The sequence below is a fragment of the Rhinopithecus roxellana genome, chromosome 6 (genome assembly GCF_007565055.1).
Source record: "Rhinopithecus roxellana isolate Shanxi Qingling chromosome 6, ASM756505v1, whole genome shotgun sequence".
In the NCBI taxonomy this organism is placed as follows: domain Eukaryota; kingdom Metazoa; phylum Chordata; class Mammalia; order Primates; family Cercopithecidae; genus Rhinopithecus; species Rhinopithecus roxellana.
Genome location: NC_044554.1, coordinates 99,223,483 through 99,242,187, shown reverse-complemented (window position 1 = coordinate 99,242,187; position 18,705 = coordinate 99,223,483). Strand labels below are relative to the sequence as shown.

The 18,705-nt window shown below is 46.4% G+C and overlaps 1 protein-coding gene across 6 annotated transcripts in view; it reads left to right on the top strand.

Moving 5' to 3' along the window:
• The window catches only part of CUX1 (cut like homeobox 1), a 470,900-nt gene that overhangs the window by 289,546 nt on the left and 162,649 nt on the right, over window positions 1-18,705 (top strand). For all 6 annotated transcript variants that reach the window (XM_030932800.1, XM_030932799.1, XM_030932798.1 and 3 more), the window contains exons 6-8: window positions 4,121-4,244; window positions 11,765-11,841; window positions 15,291-15,357. In XM_030932800.1, the coding sequence (XP_030788660.1) occupies window positions 4,121-4,244; window positions 11,765-11,841; window positions 15,291-15,357 (268 nt within the window). The remainder of the gene's footprint in view (window positions 1-4,120; window positions 4,245-11,764; window positions 11,842-15,290; window positions 15,358-18,705) is intronic.

The following is an 18,705-nucleotide window of genomic DNA, read 5'->3' as shown; positions in this document are numbered from 1 at the left end:
GGTCCTGGAGACAGACAGACAGACAGACAGACCTGGTTTGAGTCCTTTTGTTGCCACCACCTAGCTATGTGACCTTGGGCAAATTATCTCACTTTGCTAAAAGCCTCTTTCTCCTGGGAGGCAATTCTTATACTTACCAGGTAGGGTTGGTGTGGGGTTAAGTATGTGTATACACACAGCATTTAGCTCTCAATAGTACCTGCTACTTACTCAGCAGTGTGGTTTTTGCCAGAAATTTACCCCCCTTTATTTGGATAACAAGTTTTCCCAAGCTCCAGAAAAATGTCATTTCCTCTCCTCCCCTTCCAAGAATAAAAGTGATCATAATTTGGGAAGGTGGGCGGTGCACATCACTTCTTGTAATTATCACAGCAGTAGTATAAATGATTAAAAAGTTAGAGTAGGGGCCCGCACAATGGCTCATGCCTGTCATCCCAGCGCTTTGGGAGACCAAGGCGGGAGGATCTCTTGAGGCCAGGAGTTCGAGACCAGCCTGGACAACATAACAAGACCCTATCTCTTAAAAAAAAAAAAAAAAAAAAAAAGATGGTGTGAGTACTTTGTGTGTTGCAGTAAAGAAATACCTTAGGCTGGGTAATTGATGAAGAAAAGAGGTTTATTTGGCTCATGGTTCTGCAGGCTGTACAAGCGTGACGCCAGCATCTGCCTGGCTTCTGGGGGTCCTCAGGAAGCTTTTACTCATGGCAGAAGGTGAAAGGGGAGTGAGCATGCCACAGGGCAAGAGAGGTGGGGGGACCCCAGACTTCTTAACAATCAAATCTCAGTGATTGAGAGGCCACCAAGCCGTTCATGAGAGATTCACCCCCATGACCCAGACACCTCCCACTCGGCCCCACCTCCAACATTGGAGATGAGATTTCAACCCGAGATTTAGGGGAGACAAACGCCTAAACTATATCAGGCACATAATAAAAGTTAGAACAAAGAGAGAACTTCCGCCTCATGGGCCACAGCCCATCCACCCTCCAAAGATGAGTAAATGGAGTCCCCAGGTAATGCCAAGCCCTTCAGAGCACTCTCTGTTATGCTGGCCCCTCCTCCCCTGCACATGCCTGGGAGGCCTGCTGAGACACCCAGTGTCTGCCTGGGGTGCAGCCTGGGCCAGAAGGCCAGAGGCTCTAGGATAAAGTGGCCTCTAGATGAGGTTGGGCTGGTCCATGAGCACTCACCTGGGGCCAGGGGACCTCATGAGGCAGAGACCTCATCAGGCACAGCACACTGACGAGGTCACACACTGTGATGTGTCATGAGGAGCCCCACTGGAACAAGTATTAGGGTCCAAGTGCTGTACAGCCACTTCCAGCCGGTCCTTAAAGGCAAAAAAGGCCGGCTATTGTGGCTCATGCCTATAATCCCAGCACTTTGGGAGGCCGAGGTGGGCAGATCATTTGAGGTCAGGAGTTTGAGACCAGCCTGGCCAACATGGTGAAACCCCATCTCTACTTTAAAAATACAAGAATTAGCCAGGTGTGATGGCACACACCTGTAATCCCAGCTATTCAGGAGACTGAGGCATGAGAATTGCATGAACCTGGGAGGCAGAGGTTGCGATGGGCCGAGATCACGCCACTGCACTCCAGCCTGGGCGACAGAGCGAGTCTCTGTCTCAATTTTAAAAAGGTAAAAATGCTGTATGTTTACATGAGAGTGTAGACCATTGACGTAGCAGAGCAGTGTTGGCTTTTTCAGAGCTGACCTGTCTGGAGTCCATTCTAGAAGTGTCCAGCTCTTGCCTCACTTTGGCCTCATCCGTATGGCTTGAGAGAGACGTATCACCAACCACTGTGTACACAGAGCATTTCTTCCAGGCTCTGAACAGCCAAGCCAAAAGGCAGAAAGGTGCCCAGTCCCCTCTCCTGTGCCCCGATATGATCGTTGGTGGAATTCCACGTCTCTGAAGAAAGCACTGTGGGTCCCACCTCATGAAAAAGGCCAACCTCTTCTCTTAACAAAAGAGCCTTTAACACAAAAATTAGGCAGGCATGGTGGTGTGTCCCTGTAATCACAGCTACTCAGGAGGCTAAGGCAGGAGAATTGCTTGAACCCAGGAAGCCGAGGTTACAGTGAGCAGAGATCGCACCACTGCACTCCAGCCTGGGCCACTGAGCGAGACTCTGCCTCAAAAAAAAAAAAAAAAAAAAAAAAGCCTTTTGCTTCTGTGCACTAAGCCGCGTGGGTGTTAATCACCCAGGTAATGTGCTTTTGCCCTGGCCAGCGCGTGTCTGTGCAGCTCAGAGAGCAAGAATGGCTATGAGTTACACACCTGGCAGGTGCGCTTGCTGCACCAGAGGGAGCTCCATTGCCACAAACCCTGTCTGGCCCTCCCCCAGCTCTGCCCGGCCTCGGCTCCTTCATTCATTCATGCCATAGTGCTTTCCTGAGCACGCATCTGTGCCGGTGCTGGGCGCACAAGGAAAATGAGCCTTGCCTGCTAACAGGTGGATCTGCAGCAGCAGGCAGCCATTCCTAAGAGCTCCCCTCTCCAGGGGGCTGGGGCCACAGTGCTTCTCCACAAAGCATCCAGCATGCAGAGTGGCATAGGCGTGTCTGGAGGAGGGCACAGGTGGAGCGGCCCTGCCCCAGAGCCACCCACACACAAAGCATCCAGCATGCAGAGTGGCATAGGCGTGTCTGGAGGAGGGCGCAGGTGGAATGGTCCTGCCCCAGAGCCACCCACAGGTCTGTTCCATTCATCAAGTCTGCTTTGATGTTCCCTATTTGGGCAGTTGAGGCGAAGTCTGTGAACTTGCAGTTGGTGGTACGGGAGCCACTCACCAGAGCCGCCTGGGCCTGGGCTTTCCCGAGACAGCCCTGCCTTCCAAGGGGCCCCTCGCTGCCCCACATCACTGGCGCTCACACCCCACTCTAGGACTTCTCCAGGCCACATGCCAGTCACCAGAGCATCTTCCCCCAGGCTACAGCACCCTCTGCTCTGCACACACAGCCCCCGACCACCAGAGTGGAGGGTGCTCCAGGCTAGGTCCTTTCCAGCCCAGTCCCTTCCATGCTTTCTCCACTGAGCACTGCGCGTTTCTTGTCACTTGTGAACCAGCAGAGCTGCAGGGCCAAGCCGTCTTGCTTGCTTGCTTGCTTGCTTGCTTGCTTCCTTTTCTGTCTCCCTCTCTTTCTTTCTCTCTCTGTTTCTCTCTCTCTCTCTCTCTCTCTGTCTCTCTCTCTCTCTCTCTCTCTCTCTCTCTGTCTCTCTCTCTCTCTCTCACTCACCCTCACTCTGTCAACCAGACTGGAGTGCAGTGGCACAATTATAGCTCACTGCATCTTCAAACTCCTGGGTTCAAGACATCCTCCCACCTCAGCCTCCTGAGTCCCTAAGCTGGGTGCGGGTGTGCGCCACCACATCCAGCTAATTCTTGCCCTTTTTGTAGAGGTGGGGCTCGCCATGTTTCTAGGGTTGGTGTCAAACTCCTGGGCTCAAGGGATCCTCTCATCTCGGCCTCCCGAAGTTCTGGGATTACAGATGTGAGCCACTGTGCTTGGCCTGTAGACTTTCTTTTTTTTGTTTGTTTTAATTTATGTGTAATTTGTGTGGGTACATGGTAGGTGTATCTATTTATAGGGTACATGAGATGTTTGATACAGGCATGCAGTGTGAAACATCACGTCATAGAGAATGGGGTACCGTAGACTTTCTTGACTCCGCTTCCATTGCTTCTTCCAAAATGCACACGCCATTATGAACTTTTTTTTTTTTCTGAGAAAATACTTAAACCCACCTAAAACTTTATTGATCATCCCTCAGTTACAGGACTAATTTAAGACTCATCAATAAGATGATATGATATTTTACCATTGATTTCCATCCTCCCCTCCCCCCGCTTTTTTTCTTTGACTGGTACTAGAGAAACCAAAGCTCTTCTTTTCAGCGAAATCCATTGATCCTCCTCAGCCTAAACGTTTAAAGTTCAATTTAACATTTAGGGAGTAAAAAGTCTCCAAAGGGACTCGTAACCATTGATTTTGTGTCAGAGTTGAAGAGCTAAGGTTTAAAACACACCGATCCTACCAGGTTATGAGAGACTTGTACCTGCAGCCATATGGAATTGTGTGCTTCTCTTACTGTAGGTTTTTTTCTTTTCTGCAGAGGTTACGATAAAAGCACTTAAAGAGAAAATCCGAGAATATGAACAGACACTGAAGAACCAAGCCGAAACCATAGCTCTTGAGAAGGAACAGAAGTTACAGAATGACTTTGCAGAAAAAGAGAGGTGAGCATGGCTTACAGGCACACACAGACTGACATAGCATTTGCCCCTGAACTTCACATCACAAGACACGTTGATAAACGGATCTGTGAAATAAGCCCAGGTTGTAACCCCATATCCATAAAGGCTGTGAGCAAAATGTTTCAAAAATTATATTCTGGCCAGGCGCACTGGCTTACACCTGTAATCTCAGCACTTTGGGAGGCCGAGGTGGGTGGATCATGAGGTAAGGAGTTTGAGACCAGCCTGACCAACATAGTGAAACCCCGTCTTTACTAAAAAATACAAAAAAAAAAAAAAAACAATTAGCTGGGTGTGGTGGCGTGCATTTGTAATTGCAGCTACTTAGGAGGCTGAGGCAGGACACTCGCTTGAACCCAGGAGGCAGAGGTTGCAGTGAGCCACGATCATACCATGGCACTCCAGCCTGGGCAACAGAGTGAGACTCCATCTCAAAAAAGAAAAAAAAGATATTCTACATTTGTGAGGTTTCTATGAGCAAAATGCATCTGCCTTTCCCAATCGGTGGATGGTGTCAGGCAGCCAGTGAGCCCGAGGGTATCCAAGCCATGCAGGGGCAGAGGTGAAGCTCAGGGCATGAGTCGTTAGCAAGGTGGCACCCGGCAGCTGCACCTGGGCTGAGACCAGAAAGGAAAGCCCATTCCCAGTGTGTGGCCTCTGGGGACAAGCCCTGGGCTAGTGCTAAACTCTTTCTGCCTCCTCAATCAAATTGATATTTAATATTACATGCACACACACACACACTCTGATGTGATATTTAATATTACACACGCGCACACACACAATCTCGGTGGGCTTTTTGGTATTGCCTCTCATTACCTTACATATCAGGGAGTTACTATCAGTGAAATATGTTAATGCCCTATGTAACTGATGTGAGTTTTAGATTTCTAAATACCAATTACCAAAAACGTTTCCCACAAATAATGAGTTGGTTTTCCCCTAGCATGATGAGTTAATGAAAGTTAGGTTCCTTGTAACAACAATAAGGACTATTGAACTTACCGATCCCAACCGTATCGATCGGATTTTTTGTTTGTTTGTTTTAAGAGAGTTTTGCTCGTCGCCCAGGCTGGAGTGCAATGGCGCGATCTCGGCTCACTGCAGCCTCCGCCTCCCAGGTTCAACCAATTCTTCTGCCTCAGCCTCCCGAGTAGCTGGGATTACAGGCACCCGCCACCAGGCCTGGCTAACTTTTGTATTTTTAGTACAGACAGGGTTTCACCATGTTGGCCAGGCTGGTCTTGAACTCCTGACCTCAGGTGATTACAGGTGAGCCACCACGCCTGGCCTAGATTGGGTTTTTTTAAACTCACGGGTTAAAGTAAGATACTAAGTTTTATACCCACTCCCATCAAGAAAAGCAAAAAAGGGGGAAAAAAAGATACTGAATTTTAACTTTAGTGTGAAGAAATGTATATATCCATCAACAGGAAGCATGAAATTTGTGATTATAGGTGAGGGGCCAAGTGGAACTGTGGCTGGTGTGGGATCTTGTTTTATTTTCAGTTGACTTCCTATGCTGATACTTGGTGAGCTTTTCTTTTTACTTTTTCTGTTTTTTTTTTTTTTTTTTTTTTTTCGAGATGGAGTCCTACTCTGTCACTCAGGCTTGGGTGCAGTGTCGCAATCTTGGCTCAGTGCAACCTCCGCCTCCCAGGTTCAAATGATTCTCCTGCCTCAGCCTCCTGAGAAGCTGGAACTACAGGTGTGCACACCACCATGCCCAGCTAATTTTTGTATTTTTAGTAGAGACGGGGTTTCACCATGTTGGCCAGGATGGTCTCGATCTCTTGACCTCGTGATCTGCCCACCTCGGCCTCCCAAAGTGCTGGGATTACAGGCGTGAGCCACCACGCCCGGCCCTTGGTGAACTTTTCTAAGGCAGACTCTGTGGCAACATCATTGAGTTAGGAAGTGAGGCTCAGACACTGGGCCAAATTGAAGACTAGCTGAAACAGGGCCTGGAGAGAAGCAGGTTTCTATAAGACATGCCCACCAGTGTGCCATGTCAGTTTACCATTGCCGTGGCAACACCCAGGAGTTACCACCCCTTTCCATGGCAATGATCTCCCAGCCCAAAAGTTACTGCCCCTTCCCTAGAAATTTCTATAAACTGCCTCTTAATCTACCAGTAATTAAAAGTAGGTACAAATATGAGTGCGAAACTGTCCTCAGCTACTACCGTCAGCACATGGCCTGTGGGGCAGTCCTACCCTGCGAGACCAGTCACGGAGCTATAACGCTGCCGCCTCCATAAAGCTGCCTTCTTCTGCCCCTACCACTGGCTCACCCTTGAATTCCTTCCTGGCTAAAGCCCAGAGCCCTTGCCAGCTAAGCCTTCCTTTGGGGCTTGCCTGCCCTGCAGCATCATGAAGGCCTCTAGGGAATGTCATTAAGCTGACTTCATTCAGAAAGAAAACTGGCCGGGCGCAGTGGCTCACATCTGTAATCCCAGCGCTTTGGGAGGCTGAGGCAGGAGGATCCCTTGAACTTAGCAGTTCGAGACCAGCCTGAGCAACATAGAGATATGCCATCTCCATGGCATGAATGAATGAATGAATGAATGAATGAATGAATGAATGAGCCATGCAGGTCAGCTTGTGCCTATAGTCCCAGCTACTCAGGAAGCTGAGGCAGGAGGATTGCTTGAGGTCAGGAGTTCCAGGCTGCAGTGAACCACTGCAATCCAACATGGGTAACAGAGTGAGATCTTGCCTCAAAAAAAAAAAAAAAAAAAAAAGAAAGAAAGAAAGAAAAGAAAAGAGGCTGAGCACAGTGGCTCACACCTGTAATCTCAGCACATTGGGAAGGTGAGGTGGGCGGATCGCTTGAAGTCAGGAGTTCAAGACCAGCCTGACCAACATGGTGAAACCCTGTCTCTGCTAAAAAAAATACAAAATAAGCCGGGTGTGGTGGCGCATGCCTATAATCCCAGCTACTCGGGAGGCTGAGGCCAGAGAATTGCTTGAACCCAGGAGGCGGAGATTTGCAGTGAGCCAAGATCGCACCATCGCATTCCAGCCTGGGCAACAAGAGCGAAACTCTGTCTCAAAAAAAAAAGAAAACAAAAGAGAACTGCCAGCTCCCGCCCACCCAGGGCCCTCCCTGCATCAGAACTTGGCCGGAGGCTCTCAGTGTATTCTCTCACTAATTGCCCAGGATGGATCTGCAATGTAGATCATCTCATTTCATAGAGGGAGAAACAGGTCGTGGGTGAGGTACCTCCTACAGCTTTTGCAGCTAATCAGGGCCAGAGGTGGGACTTTGCAACTCCAGACTGGCGCCTGCCCACCTCTGCAGCCCTGGCCTTCCTGTCTGCTCTGTCATGGCCACCTGGAGCCCTTGGGGCCACGCCCAACTCTGCAGGTGGAGGCTGCGTCCATCTTCCCTGGGGGAGCGCGGCAGGGCACAGACTCCAGGAAAGGAGTGCGCATCACAGAGTCAAGGCTCGGACAGACGGGCAGACCTTTGACCCCATTGATACAGACTTGGTCTTAAGTAAATGCCTCTTAGGAAAGCACTCTTCACCAGTGAGTGATCAAGGGGGAAAATGCAGGCAATTTCAGGGCCCTGCCGTGGACAAATGGGTTAGTAAAAAGAAGGACCATCCCTAACTGGGATGTTATGTCACCATTAAAATATTAATAATAGTTACGGAGAATTCATAGTAACATGAGAAACATATCTAGTATAATATGAAGTCAAAGCATACATCATACAAAATTATATACAGTACAGTATGATTGTATGTCTTCCTACAGCAAAGTCATGCATTACTACAATATGGAAATAAACACATATGGGAATGAAATAGTATTAAGTTGACTTTTCTTTTTTTTGAGATGGAGTCTTGCTCTGTCACCCAGGCTGGAGTGCAGTCACGCAATCTCAGCTCACTGCAACCCTGCACTCCAGGCTGAAGTGATTTTCCTGCTTCAGCCTCCTGAGTAGCTGGGATTACAGGCGTGTGCCACCAAGCCTGGCTACTTTTTTAGTAGAGACAGGGTTTTACCATGTTGCTCAGGCTGGTTTCGAACTCCTGACCTCAGGTTATCCGCCCGCCTAACCTCCCGAAGTGCTAGGATTACAGACGTAAGTCACCGTGCCCAGCTCTTGGCTTTTCAAATTAGGTAAAGGGATTAGCTATATTAAAATACACAATAACTGATTCTTAGAGGGAAGGGCTGAAGCTAGAATTTACTTCATTCATTGTGTGTGTGTGTGTTTCGAGACAAAGTCTCACTCTGTCACCTAGGCTGCAATGCAGTAACATGATCTCAGCTCACTGCAACCTCCACCTCCTGGGTTCAAGCAATTCTACTGCCTCAGCCTCCCAAATAGCTGGGGTTACAGGTGCCCAGCATCACGCCCAGCTAATTTTTGTATTTTTAGTAGAGACAGGATTTCACCATGTTGACCAGGCTGATCTTGAACTCCTGACCACAACTGACCTGCCCGTCTTAGCTTCCAAAGTGCTGGGATTACAGACTTCATTCTTTATACCAAAAAATTGTTGATGGATCTAGGATTTAAATATTATAATTTTTTATTATCACAAACATACTGGAAGAAAACTGGGGTACATATTTGTTTTTATTAATATGACTATCTAAAACTTTAAACAGATTCTTAAAAACAAATGATATTTTAAAAACATAACAAACTGGGAAGAAATATTTGTACCATGTAAGACAAAAAGGCTAATTTTCATTATATACAAAGAGGTCTTCAAAATTAATAAGAACAAAATCCACTCTACAGAAATAGGCAAAGGAGATAAGTAGGCATTTCATACAAAGAGAAATAACATAGCTTTACTCAGCAGTAAAAATTTAAATTTGATTTTATCTTGCGTTGGCAGAGTATATGAAAACACACTTACATATTGTTGGTGGGAGTTTAAATTGGTGAAAGTTTTTTGTTGGGAAGTTTTTCAATATCTATCAAAACAAGAAAAGTGGCCAGGCAAGGTGGCTCATGCCTGCAATTTCAGCACTTTGGGAGGCTAAGGCAGGCGCATCACTTGAGGCCAGGAGTTTGAGACCAACCTGGCCAATATGGTGAAACCCCATCTCTACTAAAAATATGAAAAGCAGCCAGGCGTGGTACACACCTGTAATCCCAGCTTCTTGGGAGGCTGAGGTGAGAATTGCTTGAACTCAGGAGCAGACATTGCAGTGAGCCGAGATCACGCCACTGCACTCCAGCCTGGGTGACAGAACAAGACCCTGTCTCCAAAAAAAAAAAAAAATTGCAGATACCCTTTAGCCATTGTAATTCCTCTGTTAGCATTTCATCCAACAGATTCACTCTCAAAATTATGCAACAATATCTCCACAATAATCACTGAGGGAATGTTCAGTAGAAAGAACCCTAGAAACAATCTGAGTGTCCATAGAGGCTTGATTAAGTTAATTATTTAATAAGAATGAGGAAGAACTATGTTTGCTGGAAATAGAACATTTCTAAAATACGGAGAGAAGCGAATAAGGGACCCCAGAATGTGATGTGTGTTGTGATCACCTTTGTATTAAAAGAACAGGGCAGGGAGATTATATTACACTGTAGTATATTAAATACTTCTGGCCAGGTGCGGTGGCTCATGCCTGTAATCCCAGGCATGGGATTACTTTGGGAGGCCGAGGCGGGTGGATCACGAGGTCAGGAGATCGAGACCATCCTGGCTAACACAGTGAAACCCCATCTCTACTAAAAAATAAAAAAAAAAATTAGCCGGGCGTGGTGGCAGGCACCTGTAGTCCTAGCTACTCGGGAGGCTGAGGCAGGAGAATGGCGTGAACCCAGGAGGCGGAGCTTGCAGTGAGCCGAGATGGCGCCACTGCACTCCAGCCTGGGCAACAGAGCGAGACTCTGTCTCAAGAAAACAAAAACAAAAACAAAAAAAACCTTCTGTTTCACTAGCCAGTATATTACATTGCTTCATTATTACTCTATAGTATGCTACATATTAGATCATACTATGCTTTAGTATATTACATTCATTCATATTTTGCTATACTATGTGACATATTAATTTATATTGCCCTATAGTATGTTACATATTAATTCACATTATGCTATAGCGTGTTACATATTAGTTCATGTTACACTATAGTATATTACATTAGTTCACATATCACTATAGTACATTACGTATTCATATTACACTATAGCATGTTACATATTAGTTTGTATTACACTAGTTTGTTACGTGTTAGTTCACATTATGCTTTAGTGTGTTACACATTAGTTCATATTACGCTCTAGTGTGTTACGTATTAGTTCATATTACCCTATAACGTGTTATGATTAGTTTATGTTACACTGTAGCATGTTACATATTAGTTCATATTACACTATAGCTTGTTACATGTTGGTTCGTAGTACATTGTTGTTACACATTAATTTCTATTATGCTGTAGTGTGTTATGTGTTTGTTTATATTACACTATCGCCTGTTACATATCATATGCTGCATATTAGTTCATATTATGCTATAGTATGTTACATATTTGTTCATATTACACTTTAGCCTGTTACATATGATGTCGTATTTCTGTACATGCAGAAACATTTTAGAAAGATACAAACGAACTCTATCTGAGGAGCGGAAATGAGCCAAGGATAGTAAGAATCTTCCATTTTCCATGCTCTTGTCATATTTGATTACATCCCTGAGTGTCCATAATTGAAATACATGAAAATATTAGCAGTGCTTTTCTAGACGTGATGGGAATTGGGGCAACTTTGTAAACTGTGTCATTTCTACTTTTCTGTATTCCCAGTTTATTATTATGAGAGCATATGTTATATTCATATGACATAAAAGTAAACTTATTTTTGGAGGTTTTTGTTTTTTTGTGTTTTTTTGTTTTTTTGTTTTTTTTGTTTTTTTTTTTTTTTTTTTTTTTTTTTGCAGATTAAGAGGAAGGAATGCTATTTATTGACCAGGGAAGTCACTTAGAGATCCTGGGAAATGTGAATCTGTGGAATGCCATTGCAAGCATTCACAATGTCCCCATTAGGTATTGCAGTTGCGTTTGCATTCCATTATAACAGAGACGAAACAGCTGCCACATCTATTTAGTGCATCCTTTATTCCAACAAACTCCTTCATTGTGTCAGCAGAATGTAAATGGATCATTCTTCTTGGGTTAACTTCAGAAAACAATGAGTGCGTGATGATGATTTTTCTTTTTCTTCTTTTTAAAATCTGGCATTGCAAGAACAAATTACATTTAGGATAACCTTCTACGCCAGTTACCACCCGTCAAGCCCCACGGGTTGCACACTTCCCATGATGTGACACGCAGTTACAAAGTTGGAGTGTGGAAGCTGCGGGAGCAGGGCCCATGGCACACGTGTCGTCGCTGGCGATACCCCGTGGCGCGCCTGCTGCCAGCTGAGCGCAGGGAGGGAGCTGAGCTCAGCCCAAAGGCACACGTGCATTTCAGTTGGTAAAGGAGATGACCAATTTGGCTGCATCCTCTTCTTTGCAGAAAACTGCAGGAGACACAGATGTCCACCACCTCAAAGCTGGAGGAAGCTGAGCATAAGGTTCAGAGCCTACAAACAGGTTTGATACTCTCCTTCCTAGTACCGTGGATGTGGGGAGGACCCCGGGGAGAGTTGGGTCGGCTCCCTGACTGCCCTGGTCCCCGCAGATACCTGTTGCTCTTGGGGGCCGTGGGAGCTGCCGTGAGCCCACGCTGAAGAATTCCGCAGCACGCCCGCCAGCTGCTGCGCCTCCTTCCTCACTGACTTTGAGTTGTTAATGTAGAGGTGGGAGGATCTCAATTCCATTTTCATCCCTTCCACACGCCATCCTTGCTTCCTGCTCTTTTTCCAACAAACACGTCTAAATCACCAAACTGTCAAGGACTGACATTTCATTTGGAACAATAATAGAAAAAAAAAAAAAACTCACTTCTACCCTAAGTGAAGTTAAGGAGAACAGTAATTTCAGACCTTTAAAATTTAAAAGCCACCAAAAAAGGTTATGCTCAAGTTTTTACAGTATCTTTAAACTTCTTTCTCTCTCTCTGTCTCTCTCTTTTTTTTTTTTTTTTTTTTTTTTTGAGACAGAGTCTTGCTCTGTCGCCCAGGCTGGAGTGCAGTGGCGATCTTGGCTCACTGCAAGCTCCGCCTCCCAGGTTCACGCCATTCTCCTGCCTCAGCTGCCCGAGTAGCTGGGACTACAGGCGTCCACCACCACGCCCAGCTAATTTTTTGTGTTTTTAGTGGAGACGGGATTTCACCATGTTAGCCAGGATGGTCTCGATCTCCTGACCTCGTGATCCGCCCACCTCAGCCTCCCAAAGTGCTGGGATTACAGGCATGAGCCACCGCACCCAGCCCTCTCTCTTTTATTTCTGTTTTGTTTTGTTTTGTTTTTGTTTTTGTTCTTTTGAGACAGGGTCTTGCTCTACCACCCAGGCTGGTGCACAGTGTCGTGATCTCCAGTCACTGCAACCTTTACCTCCGTGGGCTCAAGCAATCCTCCCACCTCAGCCTCCCCAGTAGCTGGAATTAACAGGTGCCCACCACCACACCCGCCTAATTTTTGTATTTTTAGTGGAGGTGAGGTTTCACCATATTGGCCAGTCCGGTCTCGATCTCCTGAGCTCAAGTGAGCCACCACGCCCAGCCTCTCTTTTTTATTTCTGAAAGAGAAGCATCACCATGTATTTCATTTAAATGTATTTTAAAATTTTTATTTATTTTTTTGATGACCCAGAACTGAGCAGAAACGTGGACAGACGTCAGAAGTCATGATTCAACTTAAAACACAAATGACGAGAGTGGGAGAAAATAATCACAACCAGTTTGACAAACAGATAATTAAAAAATGTAAAGGCTGCCAGTCAATCCGTTAAACGAGAGAAACAGTCCAATTGAACAATAAGCAAAGGATAGGAACAGTCAGTTCACAGAAGAAATGCAAATGGAAGCTACACATATGAAAAAATGCAAAGTTTTTTTAGTCAGGGAGATGCAGATTCAATTAGTGAAAGACTGTTTTGCCTGTCAGACTGTCAGAATTTTTTAATTATTTATTTATTTATTTTTGAGATGGAGTCCCGCTCTGTCACCCAGGCTGGAGTGCAGTGGCGCGATCTCATCTCACTGCAAGTTCTGCCCCCCCAGGTTCAAGTGATTCTCCTGCGTCAGCCTCCTGAGTAGCTGTGATTACAGGCACACGCCACCACGCCCGGCTAATTTTTGTATTTTTACAGGGTTTTGCCATGTTGGCCAGGCTGGTCTCGAACTCCTGACCTCAGGTGATCCACCTGCCTTGGCCTCCCAAAGTGCTAGGATTACAGGCGTGAGCCACCGCACCCGGCCTAATTTTTTATTTCATTTTAGAGACATGGTCTCACTCTGTTGCTCAGGTTGGAGAGCAGTGATATAATCATAGTTCAATGCAGCCTCAAAATCTGGGCTGAAGTGATCCTCCTGCCTCAGCCTCCCAAGTAGCTGAGACTGCAGGCACGCACCACCACACATGGCTAATTTTTTTTTTCAGTGTTTATTTTATGGACATGGACTCTCACTGTGCTGCCCAGGCTGGTCTTGAAGTTCTGGCCTCCAGCCATCCTCCCACCTCAGCATCCCAAAATACTGGGATTACAGGTGTGAGCTACTGCACCTGGCCTTTGAAAAAAAATATAGCAACTCTGGCCTGACAAAGACTGTCAAAAATTATTGAAACACCCAGTGTTGGTGAGGGTGAAATGGCACTTAAGGAATGGATGGGCATGGAAGAAGCTTCTTGGGAGGCCAGCTGGGTGGCATTTATGTAAAACTCCAGTGCCCAAGCTATTCAGCCAGCAGCTTCACTTCCAGGTATCCTGATGAGAGAACTGAAGGTTATTGCCACTGCCCGCATCCGCAGGTGGAAGGATTTCCATACCATACTGCCCAGGGAAAAAGACTAGTCTCAAGAAATATTCATACCATCCCATTTATGGGGGTAGAAAATTTAAAAAAAGATATATACACACACATATATACATGCAATTATGTATGGAAATTTTTTTAAATGTAAAATACACTTTCTTTTATTTTGTTACACTTTTTTGAAACGAGTCTTGGTCTGTCACCCAGGCCTGGAGTGCAGTGACGTGATCTCGGCTCACTGCAACCTCCGTCTCCAGGGTTCAAGCAATTCTCCTACCTTATCCTTCTGAGTAGCCAGAATTACAGGCTACGCGCCACCGTGCTTGGCAGATTTTTGTATTTTTAGTAGAGACAGAGTTTTGCCATGTTGGCCAGGCTGGTATCAAACTCCTGACCTCAGGTGATCCGCCAGTCTCAGCCTCCCAAAATGTGAGCCACCTCACCCAGCCAGAAATAATAAAATACACCTTAAAAGATTAAATCATCCAGGTGCAGTGGCTCACACCTGTAATCCCAGTAATCGCAGCACTTTGGGAGGCCAAGGTGGGAGGATCACTTCAGGCCAGGAATTCCAGACCAGCCTGGGCAACATAGCAAAACCCTGTCTCTACAACAGTGTTTTAAAATATTAGCCAAGCATAGTGCCTTGCACCTGTAGTCCCAGTTACTTGGGAGGCTGAGGCAAGAGGACGGCTTGAGCCCAGGAGTTCAAGGATGCAGTAAGCTGTGATTGTGCCATTGTACTCCAGCCTGAGTGACAGAGTGAGAAAACTTGTCTCTTAAAAATGGAAGGGAAAGAAAGAAAGAAGGAAGGGAGAATGGGAAAGAAGAAAGGAAGGGAGAGAAGAAGGGAGGGAGGGAGGAAACTATTAACATTGGTTCTGTCTTTGTAGGTGCTTGGGATTCGATGAGGCGGAAATGAAAGGGGATTTCCTATTCCATTTTTTATATTTTCATCATCTTGACCTCTTTTGTGTTTTTCTAATCTTTATTTTTCCACGCACCTGACTCTTCACAGAAATCTTTGCTCTTTTGAAATGGGAATAGATTACTTGTATATGCATTTTTTTAAAATTTCATTTAAATAGTATCTTACATCATGGTTTTATATTCTTTGCCTTTCAGCCCTGGAAAAAACTCGAACAGAATTATTTGACCTGAAAACCAAATATGATGAAGAAACTACTGCAAAGTAAGTCTGTCCGCTTGGCCTCCCTTATCGGCACACATTTCTCACTTGATTTTGCTTGTGTAGGGCTGGATCAAGAAGGTTCTTGACCTCTGTGCTGCTGCAGGGACACAGTGTCTTTCCCATGAGTTACTTGCGTCGGTTCAATGCACATTCTAACACTCATTGGGTAACCCTTCCAACAAACTTCTGTCATTTACTGTAAAGCCTGGTCACTGCTATGCCTTCTGCCATGAAAATTTGAGAGTTAGTTTATACAAGATGTGAGTTAGTTTATACAAGATGTGACACATGGGACATTTTTTGTGTGGAGTTGGGTCTGGATAAATCACATCTCTTCTTCCTTGGGCCATAGTTCTTCATTTCTTCCAGGGCCCTTTAGGAACACCTGCCCCAGAATAAGCCCATTCCCATGCAGGCATATGGGTTCATGTCATACCTTGCAACGCTATGTGTGGATATACGGATAGACACAGATTCGGGCAGGCAGAGTCACAAAAGGCCAAGTTCCCACCCAGCTCTTGTCCAAAGGAAATTAGAGGTGTCCACTACAAGTATACTTTTTACCAGCCCATCTTTCGTGCAGAACACCAGCAAGGAAGAAATAATAATCGACATAAATCATGAAAAGATGAAGAAATGGCAGAAATTGCTCCTAGCCATGGCCTCCTCTACCAAATTCCAGGGGAGCAATGCCAGGCTAGAGTTTGAACCCTGTTTTCCTGTTCTGGAAGGCTCTTCCCATCTTCCACGGAAACACACATGCGTGCTTACTGCCATGTCTCTTGGGTTTCCCTATTCCATTAACTAAGGTCCCCCTACTCTGCTCACACAGGCAGTGCCTCCGTGGGCATCAGCAAGAAGATGGGTGCTTCTGAATGGCGCCGCTGTCCCATCAGGCTTCAGCTCTGTATGGGTGCTGGTACTTAGTATCCCTCTGCGCCATCTCACGTGACCTTGGGCTTTGAGGGTGCTGCTGGGTCTGTTGCTTTCAGGATGCTGTACGGGGTTCTTGGCCCTTTGCTCTGGGTCATTTAGTAGCCTGAGACCTCGAGAGCCCAGCTCCCCAGCCTGGTGATCAGAACGGATTCTGATCATGAGTATGAAACTTACAAAGAGTAAGACATCACCACTAGATCAGCTACTTTCTTCTCTCAATTACTTCTGCTTGAACCTGATTAAGCAACTTACTTGTACTAAGTAAGTTGCTTTTCTCAGTAAATCTGATTTTTAAAAATTACTGTATTTCATCAGGCATGGTGGTGTGTACCTGTAGTCCCAGCTACTTGGGAGCCTGAAGTGGGAGGATCATGTGAACCCAGGAGCTGAGGCTGCAGTGAGCTGTGATCGTGCCACTGCACTCCAGCCTGGGCAACAGAGCAAGACCCTGTCCCTAAAAAAATTTTAAATTAAAAAAATGTTTTTTTGTTTTAAAAAACATTTCAGGGGCCTAATCCCCTTCACGTAAAAATTAGCCCTGTCTCAGGACTGTAGCTGAGAGGGCAGTGGCTCCCTTGGGGTGCGCCCCACTAGCCCTCTGAAGTAAGAAACATTCTTGTCTCCCCAGTGGTGAGCCAGGTCGAGGGGTGTGGTGTGCATGAAGGGAAAGAGACTCACTCGGTTAGATGATAGGCACGGCTCAGAGATAATAGATTGATTCATTGATTCAACAGATGTTCACAGAGGCTTCCTCTGTGCCTTGCCCCGTGCAAATTCTGAGCCTTTTATGGCCCTATGGCCATTGCAATCCAGCATGCCCAGTGCTGCAATCAAGGGGACGGGCGCTGGCCATCAGCAGGTCAGACAGGGAGCCTGCAGGTGGCAGGCAGGGCACTCCCATTGGGATAGTCAGAAGAGAGTTTGGTTGGGTGCAGTGGCTCATGCCTGTAATCCCAGCACTTTGGGAGGCCAAGGCAGGTGGATCACCTGAGGTCAGGTGTTCGAGACCAGCCTGGCCAACATGGTGAAACCCCGTCTCTACTAAAAATACCAAAATTAGCTGAGCATGGTGGTGCACACCTGTAACCCAAGCTACTGAGGTGACTGAGGCAGGAGAATCACTTGAACTTGGGAGGCAGAGATTGCAATGAGCCGAGATAGCACCACTGCACCCCAGCCTGGGCGATGGAGGAAGACTCCATCACAAAAAAAAAAAAAAAAAAAAAAAGGTCAACATTGGGCCTGTTTGCAGAAGTGCAGTTCCTAGGCTCATAGTACCAGTAGGGTTTCCACGCCTGGGTTTGAATGAGCCAGAGGAGGGAAAGGAAGCTGGAGCCTAAAGGTGAGGGCCCCCTCGAGGGGAGCCGTGGCCTTGGGGAGGGGAGAGGGACCCAGGGCAGTGCCAGGGACCCCTCACCTGATCCCCTCTCTCCTCCCACCAGCCAGGGGAGCTGGGGAAGGGCATAGAACATCCCTGGCACCAGGGGAGTGCAGGGAAAGAATTGTCAAGGAAGCCTTCCTAAAGAGGGTGGTATGGGATTCGGGATTGGAATATGAGTCAATTCAGGGTTTGCAGAGGTTTGTGAAGATGCAAGCCTGGCGAAGCCTGTCTTGGGGAGGACCCGCCAGAGGTTCCGAATGATTTGCCTGTGGGGCAGGATGGGTGCAGCCTGGCAGGGCATTTCCCACATTAGAAACGGTCTGGACACTGACAAAGGCAGCCCAGGGCCAACGACGTACTCTAATAGTTCCCGGAGTAAGTCATCCCCCAAAAATGCAGAGAATGGCCTGAGATTATTGGATCTTGGCTACTTTCTTTTAACTTTGGAGGCCATGGACTCAATCGGAGACTTCCCCTGCTGCCTTTACCTCCCCTTTTATTTTCCAGGATAGATTTGTCACTATTCCATCTGCTTCAAGTCCATCTGCTTCAAGTCCAACCTACGCATATTTTATGAGACCAGACACGTTTTCATTCATGCTTATGAATATAAGCCCCTTGGGGATAAATCTTTTCACATATGGTCTTACAGCATTTCAAAAACGATTTCTTTTCCCTCTTCAGAAGGAGGGATTCTTAGGGCCGGGCGCGGTGGCTCACGCCTGTAATCCCAGCACTTTGGGAGGCTGAGGCGGGTGTTTCACTTGAGCCCAGGAGTTCGAGACCAGCCTGGGCAACATGGCGAAACCCTGTCTCTACAAAAAATACAAAAATTATCCCTGCGTGGTAGCTCTTAACTGTAGTCCCAGCTACTTATGGGGCTGAAGTGGGAGGATCACTTGAGCCCAGGAGGTCGAGGCTACAGAGAGCCTAGATTATACTACTGCACTCCAACCTGGGTGACAGAGCAAGACCCTGTCTCAAAAAAAAAAAAAAAAAAAGGCATTCTTAAATATTTGTTGACGGGAATT